Here is a 12,540-nt window from a genome sequence, read left to right on the forward strand (position 1 = left end):
GCGATATCCAACGTGTGGTGTTCAACTGTTCCACATGCTCCGAACTCAAACCAAAATTTTGTGACACCTTTCATGGCCAGCTTATCAAAGGCACACAACCGTTTGAACGCTTTAGTATACACTTTGGAGGTCCGCTTCCTTCAAGCACTCGTAACAAGTGCCTCTTAACAATCGTTGACGATTATTCTCGATTCCCTTTTGCTTATCCCTGCACCGATGCGTCCGCTTCCACTGTGATTCGTTGTTTTAGTCAACTGTTTTCACTGTTTGGTACGCTTATAATCCCTCAGATCGCGGTTCCGCGTTGATGTCAATTGAACTCAATGTTTGTCCGATAAAGGCGTTGCCATTAGTCGCTGCATATAATCCACAATGTATTGGTCAGTTTGAACGACTTAATGGAAGACCATTGGAAGACCATCTGCCTGGCTCTAAAGTCACGCCGGTTGCCTGTCACACACTGGGAGGTTGTCCTTCTTGATTCTCTCCATTTTATCAGACCCTTGTACTAGTATCAACTGTACCCCACACGAACGTCTCATGCCGTTTACACGACGATTAGCCAACGGTGTCTCCCTACCTACTTGGCTTAATGTCGCTGGGCCGATCGTTTTAATATGCCATGATTGAGTCTCTAAATATGACCCTCTGGTAGAGGAAGTGGAATTCGTCTACTGTAGGCCACAGTACGCCCACATAGCTCGTCCAGATGACAAACACGAAACCGTATCCTTACGCCGCTTGGCTCCTAAAGGCAACGACATGATATCCGATACAGAACTGGAACCAGTACATATCGCCGAAAGAGGGGAGCCTCACGCAACACCATCAGTCCACAGCGATCGCTCGGAAGCAGAACTCTTGCCCACTAACGATGCCTCATCACCTCACTCTAGTGCAGATCCAGAAAACCACTTGGACATTCTTATCCGACAGCAGCGAATTCACCCATATGATCTACGCAGCAGAGAGGCGTAAACGACTCCACGTAACTACTACAGCCCTTTATTTTTTTACTCTCTTTCTCCGCAAAGTACACACTTATTCCAAGATGGGGAGAATGTCATGACTAAATAAACCATACCTTTGCGTAGACCATTAACTTGTAATTCTCACCCTATATTTTCAGCTCATGTACTACCGTTATTAGACGACTAAAGCGTACATTATACCCTTCCGTTCTGTCTTTCTTCTAATCTCGTCCTGGAAGTACTCTACTTTCGCAACAGGTAGGCTACTTGATAATTTACATCTGGGATTCCGTCCTGTCAGTGAAGCCAATATATGCCGGAAAGCAGAGAAGCACTGCACAGATGTTTTGTTCTTATTTGGAATCACTAGCAGAGTGCATCTCACGAAAAGTTAGTTTCGAAAGCGCGACTTCTCGGCTTGACAGTTCGGCCACGGAAGCCTGATCAGCTTGATCTAGACAGAAATAGTGTCACTCATCCTTCAGTCACGGAAACCACATCACGTGGTCGCGTGTTGACTGGTTCCTCGAGTGATGAAACTTTTACTTGTGAAAATACTCTTCCCATGAGCTACAGCTGGGTTTCAAATAGCACGTGCACAAGACAGCAATGCGAATCATTCCAGGACAAGCAGACATGAAAACTATGTACAAAATTGATGAATACCATTTTAGGTCCCGTTCTAGCGCATTAAGTCATGACTAAATTGGAACTCAGTGGCTAAAATGTTTTTCGAACGTAAAAACTGTCGCCGTTAAGTGCTCGAAAATCCTGTACCAAACCGAAATCTTGAGCACATCGAGCTCATCTAATTTGTGAACCGGTAGTCTATCTAAGGTTTCTGGGAAAATCCGAATTTTTGGACGTAATCGCATACGGGAAACAAGATAGCCCACAAACTAGTTGCTACATTGGGGGAATCAACTCCAAGAACGAAGGACAAGGCGAGACTAGCGAAACAGTGTTGCGCACAGTATCACCTGCATGAAGTGTTATAAATACTACGCTGAATACGATGGGCAAAAAATATCTACGCGTTTGCGAGGATGCACCCCAGACGTCAGAAGTTATAAATCCATAGGCGGATAGCTCAGCAGTATCCCTCTGAGCTAACCCAACAACACTCCACAGTAAACCAATACTATGACGACAGTAAACGTGTGGATGAAGCGTGGCAAGATAGCGGCGTTCAATGCTGTCTGTCAGACTCCTCCTATTCAACCACAAGACCATTGGGTGTCGTCGAGATCGCTATCCAGGAGTGATGCCAGGAAAGCATATCAGTAGGCAACGAGAACGACTGCAAACCAAAGACCTAAAGCGCCAAATAGTGAAGATTCTAAAGAACGACTGAGAGCTCAGGTGGACATCGAAAGCTCGGGAGATGGGGAAGGCTTTTGCTACGGGAAACAGCCGTGTCCTATATCAATTGATACGATCGACTGGCCCTAGGAAAGCAACGATCAGCGAAACGATAAGTGAAAAAGATGGGTCATTAATTCACTCACAAAGACGTTGACTGGAAAGATGGGTCGAACACTTTGAAAAAGAGTTCAGCTGGCCTCCTGCAACACAGCCTGCGGATATATGCAAACAGGCGAATGGAATGTAAATCTTGATAGCCCGTCGGAAGAAGAAATGAAGTACGAAATACCCGTACTGAAACGGGACAAGGCACCAGGACTGGATGGTCTGTATGCAGCGCTCTTCAAAGAAGACGGACAAGCCCTGGTTACCCATCTGACAAAGCTTATTGGTTCTATATGGGACGAAGAAAAGGCGCCTTCGGAATGGGGCGTGTCGACAGTTAACCCTATCTTCAAAAAGGGTACGCGGACGCTGTGTGAAAACAACCGTGGCATTGAAGGTGCTCTCTGGCCCTATCCTTCGAAAGTTGACTGAACACAGGGAGAGACATCCGTGAAAACCAAGTTGGGTTCTGCCTGCAAAAGGATGCGTCGATCGTGTCTTCACCCTCCGACAGACTCTGGAACGGCGACACTGCTTCCAGTAGCCAACGGTGGTTGCGTTCCTCGATGTGAAAGCTACCTTCGACTGTGTGGACCGCAAGGCAATATGGCGGTGTCTGTGGAGCAGAGGCAACCCTCACAAATTCTTAACCCTCCTTAGGACGCCATGCACCAACTCCCGTGGCCGTATAAAGGTCTACGGGAAGCTCTCTTTTGAGTTCACCACATCCAGTGGTGTCAGACAGGGCTGTCCTCTTTCACCTTTCCTCTTCGAATTCGTCACTGATACAATCATGGAAGACTCACTACCAGCCTCTGATGTCTATATGGATCAAAGTGCTCCTTGGGCCTCAGCTCACAGACATCGAGTACGCGGACCAACGATCAGCGAAACGATAAGTGAAAAAGATGGGTCATTAATTCACTCACAAAGACGTTGACTGGAAAGATGGGTCGAACACTTTGAAAGAGTTCAGCTGGCCTCCTGCAACACAGCCTGCGGATATATGCAAACAGGCGAATGGAATGTAAATCTTGATAGCCCGTCGGAAGAAGAAATGAAGTACGAAATACCCGTACTGAAACGGGACAAGGCACCAGGACTGGATGGTCTGTATGCAGCGCTCTTCAAAGAAGACGGACAAGCCCTGGTTACCCATCTGACAAAGCTTATTGGTTCTATATGGGACGAAGAAAAGGCGCCTTCGGAATGGGGCGTGTCGACAGTTAACCCTATCTTCAAAAAGGGTACGCGGACGCTGTGTGAAAACAACCGTGGCATTGAAGGTGCTCTCTGGCCCTATCCTTCGAAAGTTGACTGAACACAGGGAGAGACATCCGTGAAAACCAAGTTGGGTTCTGCCTGCAAAAGGATGCGTCGATCGTGTCTTCACCCTCCGACAGACTCTGGAACGGCGACACTGCTTCCAGTAGCCAACGGTGGTTGCGTTCCTCGATGTGAAAGCTACCTTCGACTGTGTGGACCGCAAGGCAATATGGCGGTGTCTGTGGAGCAGAGGCAACCCTCACAAATTCTTAACCCTCCTTAGGACGCCATGCACCAACTCCCGTGGCCGTATAAAGGTCTACGGGAAGCTCTCTTTTGAGTTCACCACATCCAGTGGTGTCAGACAGGGCTGTCCTCTTTCACCTTTCCTCTTCGAATTCGTCACTGATACAATCATGGAAGACTCACTACCAGCCTCTGATGTCTATATGGATCAAAGTGCTCCCTGGGCCTCAGCTCACAGACATCGAGTACGCGGACGACATAGCTCTTCTTGGATCTGACCCCGTGGTAATTCAAACAATACTAAATATGAGTGATTCCGCCTCACAGTTTGGCATGCGCTTCAGACCTGCAGTGCTACTGCAAGACTGGGTGGGCTCGAATCCTAGTCTCATGCTTGCAGAACCTATTGAGATAGTAGACAAGTATGTCTACCTGGGCAGCTGTATCAGTCCCATTGGTCTCGCGAAAAATGATATTCCCATCCGGATTAAGAAGGCCAGAGCAGCTGTTGCGAACCTACGTCACCTGTGGCGCACGCCTGACATCAGCTTCTCTGTCAAGGGTCGAGCTTACAATGATGCGGTGCGCTCCATATAACTATACAGGTCAGAAACCCAGCCGCTGCGTGCCGAGGAGGTCAAAAGACTTGCAGCGTGTGAACATCGATGTCTTCGGAGCATTGCCCGAATCTGGTGGGAATACCGGATAAGCAATGCTGAAGTACGTCTAAAAGTATTCGGAAGAAATAACACCCTCGATAGATGAACTGATCACACTGCATAGATTGCGCTGGCTTGGCCAAGCGCTGTGTATGCCGGTCGACGGAATTCCTTATAGGGTTCTTCTCGCACAACCACGTGAAGGATGGTAGAAAACCGGAGGCGGTCAAACAATGACCTGGCAGCGAAGTATAAAAGCCATTGAGCAAACTCAGCTGCGCTGGTCATTGCCGTCTTCCTGGACAGGGACCCCGAGCCCAGAGGGGTCAACGGTTAGCGACCTTGTCAAGTCGCGCCCTCCATGGCGCTCATGCATCCAAGCTAGTGCCTTCAATGCATGGCTCCCTTCCTAATTCCCACACTTAACAGTCCACTGACAGTGATCTAGTTACACGTCAATTTACCAGCTACGGCCTCAAAAGCGCAGCTACCTACCGCACCTCCCCAAATTATCGGTGAACGAAACTGTGGCAGCTACAACCACTGTACGACAAGTACGTGGTTCTTACAGCTGACAATGATGATGATGATGTGCGGATATCAAGGATAAAAATTTAATACTGAAAGTGTGAACATCTTGGTGCTGAAAAATCTGGTAACCTGGTGCGCAACCAAGCACTTGAAAGGGAGAAGCAACCAAACCGCTCACCATAATGCGCAAAACGTTATCAATCTGACTACAGAATCTAAATTGAAGTCACTACCAGAGGAACAGATTTAGTGTCACGACCAACCGAGGAGCAAACGGAACGAAATTCACCGGGTGAGCTGGGAAGGTCCAGCCCAAGGGCCATTTGCACGTCGGCAATCCAAACCGCTAATGTCACTTGAAGATACATTCAATGCACATGAACACAACACCAATCTAGACCTACAATAAGAAGCAAAGTTATCCAAATACATACTGGCGATGGGTGACGAAATGATGGCAACCAAATTACGCAGCCCAGAAAGCATATCAGTAGGCATTTACACCAGCGTCCCTCTAGGTGGCAAGTGCTTGTTATTCTTATCAAGGACCCCGCATTAGACGTACGCACGTGCAAGTACGAGTCCATTCTGATGGGATACCTGTTCCAGTATAGGAAGTAAGCAATGGACGTCTCAAAAGGTACTAAACATCACGATTCTTCAAGGGCTACAGAACAACGGTTCCTCCTCATCTAACGCACGCCTTCCGGCTTTCGGTAATAAGGCTTAGTAACATAGACTTTAAACTAGCAAATAAGGCGTGAAGATAAGCAATACATTAAATTAGCTCTAAAAAGAGCTGACTCAACGTTCTACGACCACAGATGTGGTCATCAGTCGCCAAGTAGGCCCTCAAAAGGACCGTGAAATCGTTCACGTGAGAACAAGATGACTCGGATAAGGAACGCGAGTTCTTTAGGAGCTCAGTCGATCACTTGTTCAGTTCCACGGCCTCAGAATGAGTAGGGTTGCGCATCAACCCATGTTTCGCTCAAGTTTCATGAGCTACAATATACAGTGGGATGGGGCACCATTGCAATTCAGATATCTTGTACGATGACGGGTATCCATAGTCTGTAGATGAAGAGAGAGAGATTCCTTTAACTTATTAGGACGTGAAAAAAGAAGAAACTAGTAAAACACCAGTCAACCAGATTGAGAAGGCCGTCCTATAAGCTAGTTGAAAAACTACTCACGGGTGAACAGCAGTGCAGCAACGGTACAAGGAAACAACCGAACGAGATATATCACTTACGCTTCCTGACCATGTATGGGAGCTGCCGGGGACACGAGTTGCTCGGAGCAAAGGACTTCAACACTGCGCCTGGAAAAGGGTGGAAGAGTGGTAAACAAATGCTGCATATATGGATAAAAAAACGTTGGAAATTCGCCTTCGAATGCACGGAGCTTGTCCTGAATTGAAGTGCTACTCAACTACAGCATGCAAGTCACAGAAACCTGAACAGTATCCCACGCTGTATACCAACAGCAGCCAAACACTTAATAAAATTGAACTCACGCATCTCCTTCACTGATCTGCTCACGATACCCGCCACCGGATCCCCAGCCACGGCCACGACCCCTCTCAAATCCTTGGTTATCCGGACTGTACAATGCAGGAAAGGGTGGGAAAGTTTTCAGCTAAGGAAGGATGAAAACGCGCGGCTGTAACGTATGCCTGGATTACGTAAATTCGTAAGGGGCGTGTGAGACAGTTCAAATGGCAATCAGGCAAAGCTAATTATGACGGAAATGGCATGTGACAACACTGTTGCAGGACAAAACGTCCGACCATGAAGTTTGATGCCACCGAGCTTCACGATTTTTGCTTCGAGCACATCAGTTTTATTAGCTTGAATCCCAGTGGAGTACCCTTGATTGACAATCCCAAGTAGTGGATGGTGCATACTTTATAGCAAATCCTACTACACTCGTTTTGCATGCACCAAAGTACTTGACTGAACAGCTGCGCAAAGAGAAAATATGGAGGTCACAAACCAAGACTGCACTACCTTTGACCTCAGGACGCGGACGACAAGGCCCTGACCGATTGGTAGACTACACGAAAAAAATCATCAAAGGCCATCAGCTACCCTGATTAATTTGGTAGATATGCAGAATCACACACTTGGCCAGATGATTTGGGTTTGACCGTGTTGACGCCCAGGTGATAAAGGATTATCATTGTTATTGATTAAAATAGAGTGCATGAGGCTAGAGCTACCACCCAAATTGATGGCTGTGACTCCAACCGCGTGGGTTACAAAATATAACCGATATCCGAGGTTTAGTAGCGTTCCAATTAGCTACGTAATTGGGATCAGGAATAAGAAATACCGATGCCCTTCACCGGAACATTTGTACTGAAAAAAGCTCACCTACACACTTCCCCAACAGATTATCATCATTCTATAACAGGCTGGATTGTACCCATGATGGTGAGTGCAGGTCAGTCGAAATGGGATTCTACGGTACATAGGCTATTCAACAGACTGGTGTGACAGGAGACCGCCAATTAACTGCCAATTAACATCGGAGACGACAGGTTGGGCGACTGTCAATACAGACTCGGTATGGAGTGCTGAAAACAACCCATGAACCAACACTTTTATTGTTTTAGGCAAAATTGAAACAATTTGGCGTGTGAGGGGATTAAAACGGTAGTGTCATACTTACCGGCTGGTGCCATCTCCAGGTCCATGACCGCGACCACGTCCACGAAATCCGTATCCACTGTAAGCAAAAAAACGTTCATAAAGCCTGAGAAAAAGCTACGGGCGAAACTGAACAGGAATAAGGGTGGCGGCGAAAAGAAAACAAGGACAAGCAAGTTGACATTTAGTGAGAAGCGCACCTCGTCAATTTTGAAAATTATTGACCGAAAATTTAGTGGAGGTCAACCTCCAATTGTAACGGCCCAGTATGATGGTAAAGGTAGGTAGTAGGAACGCAGACGATCGAACTACACGATTCGCCACCAAACACTCAACCATTGGCATATCCAGAAACATGGTTTGTATAGTCGAGAGACTCATGTGTTACATAAAAGCGGATCCGATCGATTGTGCCGACTCAGTTCGCTGTATTCGCTAAACCACGCATCCATAGTTTACCCTCAAAGAGTGAGCAGGACGCTTACGTCGAGATATTCCTCCAATGTCGTTTTCACTTTCGTAATAAGGCACCCTTTGTTAAACAACATAAACTTCTTGCTTTCGAACCACACCCCACCAAACACTCAACCACTGGCATATCCAGAAACATGGTTTGTATAGTCGAGAGACTCATGTGTTACATAAAAGCGGATCCGATCGATTGTGCCGACTCAGTTCGCTGTATTCGCTAAACCACGCATCCATAGTTTACCCTCAAAGAGTGAGCAGGACGCTTACGTCGAGATATTCCTCCAATGTCGTTTTCACTTTCGTAATAAGGCACCCTTTGTTAAACAACATAAACTTCTTGCTTTCCTGCTTCAGCGTATACAATCGATTCTCGAGAGAACTCTCAGAACCTGATTTCAGGCACCCCACCTTTCAGGCGTTACTCGTGAGACAGATCGAGAACTACCTCTGGCCGTAACCCGTGACAGCCCAACAACCTTGACTCTTCCAGAAGTGGAACAATTTCACCAGACACAATGCTTCTACGGAGATCCGTCCATTGCAGTGATGCTCAACGAGGAGCTCGTCGGGATCGCCATTTCATTACCTTTCTAGAGTCGATCTTGTCGCACTGACCGGACTAAGTTGTTCACTTTCGTCATCAGTCAACTACATGTGAACTGGAGCCCCCAAAGCTAATGTGGAATAGCGGGAATAGCCGCGGAGATTGTGATTTCCAGGCAGTAAGAACGAACAGGCGCTGCAATCAATCGGTTCGTGAAGTCATCATCGCTAGCCGTCAGTGTCACTCAATTAGACAGCAGTTTGTTGATAGCACGCTTAACCTCGAGTAGGCCTTCAATCCTGAAAGTTTTTTAGAACTGGTCAAAAAGATGCCTCTATCTCATCATGAGTCCAAGTGAGGCTTCCATGCAAGTTGCCAATCTCCACGAGCAAACTAGAAGCAAAATTCCATTAATTCAATTAACAGTCGGATTGCAGGAAGTGAGAAATGCTGTTTGTTACAACAAGAAGCAATCACATGTGAGACACAATATAAAATAGACGTGGAGAGAAAGATCACGTTCGGATAAACAGTCGATCAGCGGACTCACTTTTCGGAACGGATAATATCGACCAACGACTCTTCAGTCACCTCTATGTTTATTATCGCGGCACTTCGAAATCAAATTACTGGTCGGTGAAGTTACACTACAAGCTCCGATAGATAAAAGGAGCCCATAAAGTTAGATGCACCCTGCCAACCCTTGCTCAATAGTACTGGAAGTAGTGAACTCGAGAGAGAACTTGCTGTATAAATGTACGTGTCCACAGGACAAGGCATACAAGGGTTCAATGTCAAACAAGAATTTCGAGGAGACGTCCTTCATCGCCAGACGCTACCACCAATTTCTGACGACCGGGGGAGGCAAAAGCAGCTTTCAGATGAGTTGGGACAGGTTGGAGGGTAACTGGTGTATAACTGCTTCCTTTTGTATGCCTTCTTTGTCCTCTGACAGAGCATAAAATATGGCACTATGGAATGGACCGCGAGTCTAGACAATGCCCAGTGTTTTCAAAAAATTCATTCACTGGGATTGAAAACACACCGCATGCAGGTTTAGTGGACTGACTCGGTAAGAACTGGTTGAACGAGGCAACGTCACCAGACGACATATGACGCATGGTTTAACCACAGATGAAATTGTAGTCAGAGTATGAAAAATCTGGCCTTCTGGAACAAGCTTACATTGCAACATTTCAAGACGTATACTGAACATTGAGTTCTGGATGATGACGACAGTCATGAGGAACTTACTCGCCAACGTTATCACCATATCCTCGACCACGGCCACGCCCTCGAAATCCGTGTCCACTGCAAGTAGAGTATGAATAGAAAGAGAGAACAAGAACAAGAACGGAGAACGCAAACGAAAAGGTGAAATAGATATTTTGATGAAACAGTGTTAAGGATCGTAAAAAGAACTCGTTAAGCGAAAACAGGCGAAGATGAATATACTAATGAGGACTGATGTGGTGACAAGGGTACGTAAGTTGGACTGAGGAACGGAGCATGTTGAGTATGGTACAGGAACAGAGGAAGACTTCGAGAGTGAATGACTGGTCCATCGCCGCTCATCAACGTTACGTTCGTTTAGCACCGTCCACATGTCTTATTCTGACGTGGAAGCCTGATCACAGTTGCTAAAATCAACTATTTTGAATTTACAAGTGGTTAGTTTAAAAAAATTTTTTGAACCCACGTTCGATGGACGACTGAACACTTCGTGTCACTTGAACTTTCTCTATCCTAATTGGCATCCAGCAGAAGATAGTAAGGTTGGACAGTGATTCGTAGGGTTTTTGTTACATAGGAAAACGCAACGTACCAATAGTTCAATGTGATCAATACATGCTTCTTTGTGTCATCAACCTATTATTACAACTAGCAGTCAGACGGGTCTGGTCCTCACAAACGATCCCCTCTGACAACATCCGAATTCAAAAGAGACCGTGACATATAGCTGCGCTGTATTCTAACCGTGTGAGCATCGGGAACACTCAAGCTCTGTTACGCTCGTTAAGAGGGAACAGCAAATAGCGCAATCAATTGAGTCAGTATTCCAAGTTCGGTTTATCGGCTACTAACCATGCACCGGGAGTAGGTTGGTTACAGACATTGCAATTTCCGTTACATAAGATGAGAGCCTGGCACTAGGGGGCGACGGCATAATCAGTTAGCTGGTTTTGATTCATTCCAGTTGTTTGTAGAAAAGGAAAACTACTGAAGACGTTAGATCAGATACACGAGCGCCATCGACTGTGTGATTGGATAATGTCTGCCAGTGTCACTAGCCACTGACGAGTTAAGTTCCGGGGTCTCAAACAAATGTCAACCGTGAACCCGAATGAGTTTACTGATCAGTGTTTTCATGGTTCACTGTTGGGCTAATAAACTACCGGCCACCCAATCAAACACACACACACACAGGGCTCGGCAAAAAGAGCTCTACGAAGTACACGGTCTTCTGACATTCGAAGTAGATGTTATGACTGGCCTCCAATTGAAACCTCGAACTACGTGGTGTATATGTGAGAAGAGTGTGAGCGCTTTCACATCAGTTCTAGTTGCACATAGAAAATGAAGTCGTTGGCCGCTGCATGCATCAATTTTCAGTCGTGACGGGGTAAACGGATTTTCAGGACTTTGTGCCCAGACGTGATGCTCTCTAACTGGCGCTGAAGCCCGGAGTCCGAAAATCAAGTCACCAAAGACTCGCAGGCAACTTCACTTAAGAGCAACAACCATAACCCATAATATATGATGACTTACCCACCAGACTCATCACTCTGACCACGACCCCGGCCACGACCTCCACCACCGCGGCCACGACCACGCAGATCTATCCCTCCTTCTCTACAGTGATCCAGAGGAAGGTCAAAACAAACAGCGAGCTAATAAAAAGAAGCCCTGGTAAGTCGACAACACATCAAATTATTCGAATTCGAACAAGGAAGGTCAGGTGTCCACAGCCGATGCACAAAAAGCCAATGGCTGGTCAGCAGCCTTAAGTCTTACGACAATGTTAACTTAGAAACACCGGGGTACGAAGGCGGGATCCAGATAAGGCTTCAGGCAACACCGACTACCCGGCAGAAACGGTCAAGATGCGCCTGGACAAGTAAGACTTCTTTCCAAATTTCCTTATCCAAACATTCTGAACAGTCTCGATGTGAGTACAACAGCTAACAACAATCAGTAAGTTTTGAAGACGCTTACTGACATTTCTTGTGAAAACTTACTACGAATCCAATATGCGATCGAGATACCCTAGACCGTTGGTTTCTAGGCTAGTTGACGAGTGGATTACGAAGAAGATATGGTGACAGCAGAACAAAGCAACAGAAGTCAATCAACGACTGTAGGCTTTTGCAAGCTATTGGTCACAGTGCGCGCTACAGTTGGGCGTAAAATTAACTAGAGAAAGGCAAGACGGTCGGGCTCGGCGCTATACATGACAACAATACTCCAGAGAAGGACTTATGAAGATTTTGAAAAAAAAATTGAAGTAGTAGCAAACTCTAAATGGTGTTATGAAAGATGTCTTCAAACGAACATTTCTATTTTGACTGTTTCTAATAGCACCACTTCTTCATTGCTTAGCGCTGCTTCTCATTAGGACTGTAGTGCTTTGTTAGCCTAGCGCTTATAAGGAATTGCTACTTTTTCATCTCATTTGATGTGCATACTATCAATACTATTTGTGTTTTCAAATGCGCGCTGCCTGAGCG

General features: G+C 46.2%; 1 protein-coding gene across 1 annotated transcript in view; it reads right to left on the reverse strand.

The window, feature by feature from the left end:
• The window catches only part of T265_13773 (hypothetical protein), a gene marked incomplete at both ends in the record, with an annotated part of 77,566 nt that extends 65,901 nt beyond the window's left edge, over positions 1 to 11,665 (reverse strand). Inside the window, 6 exons of the mRNA XM_009170458.1 lie at positions 6,160 to 6,217; positions 6,399 to 6,467; positions 6,663 to 6,749; positions 7,820 to 7,876; positions 10,067 to 10,123; positions 11,586 to 11,665. Of these exons, the coding sequence (XP_009168722.1) occupies positions 6,160 to 6,217; positions 6,399 to 6,467; positions 6,663 to 6,749; positions 7,820 to 7,876; positions 10,067 to 10,123; positions 11,586 to 11,664 (407 nt within the window). The remainder of the gene's footprint in view (positions 1 to 6,159; positions 6,218 to 6,398; positions 6,468 to 6,662; positions 6,750 to 7,819; positions 7,877 to 10,066; positions 10,124 to 11,585) is intronic.
• Positions 11,666 to 12,540: the final 875 nt, after the last annotated feature.

The sequence above is a fragment of the Opisthorchis viverrini genome, assembly GCF_000715545.1.
Source record: "Opisthorchis viverrini unplaced genomic scaffold opera_v5_103, whole genome shotgun sequence".
In the NCBI taxonomy this organism is placed as follows: Eukaryota; Metazoa; Platyhelminthes; class Trematoda; order Opisthorchiida; family Opisthorchiidae; genus Opisthorchis; species Opisthorchis viverrini.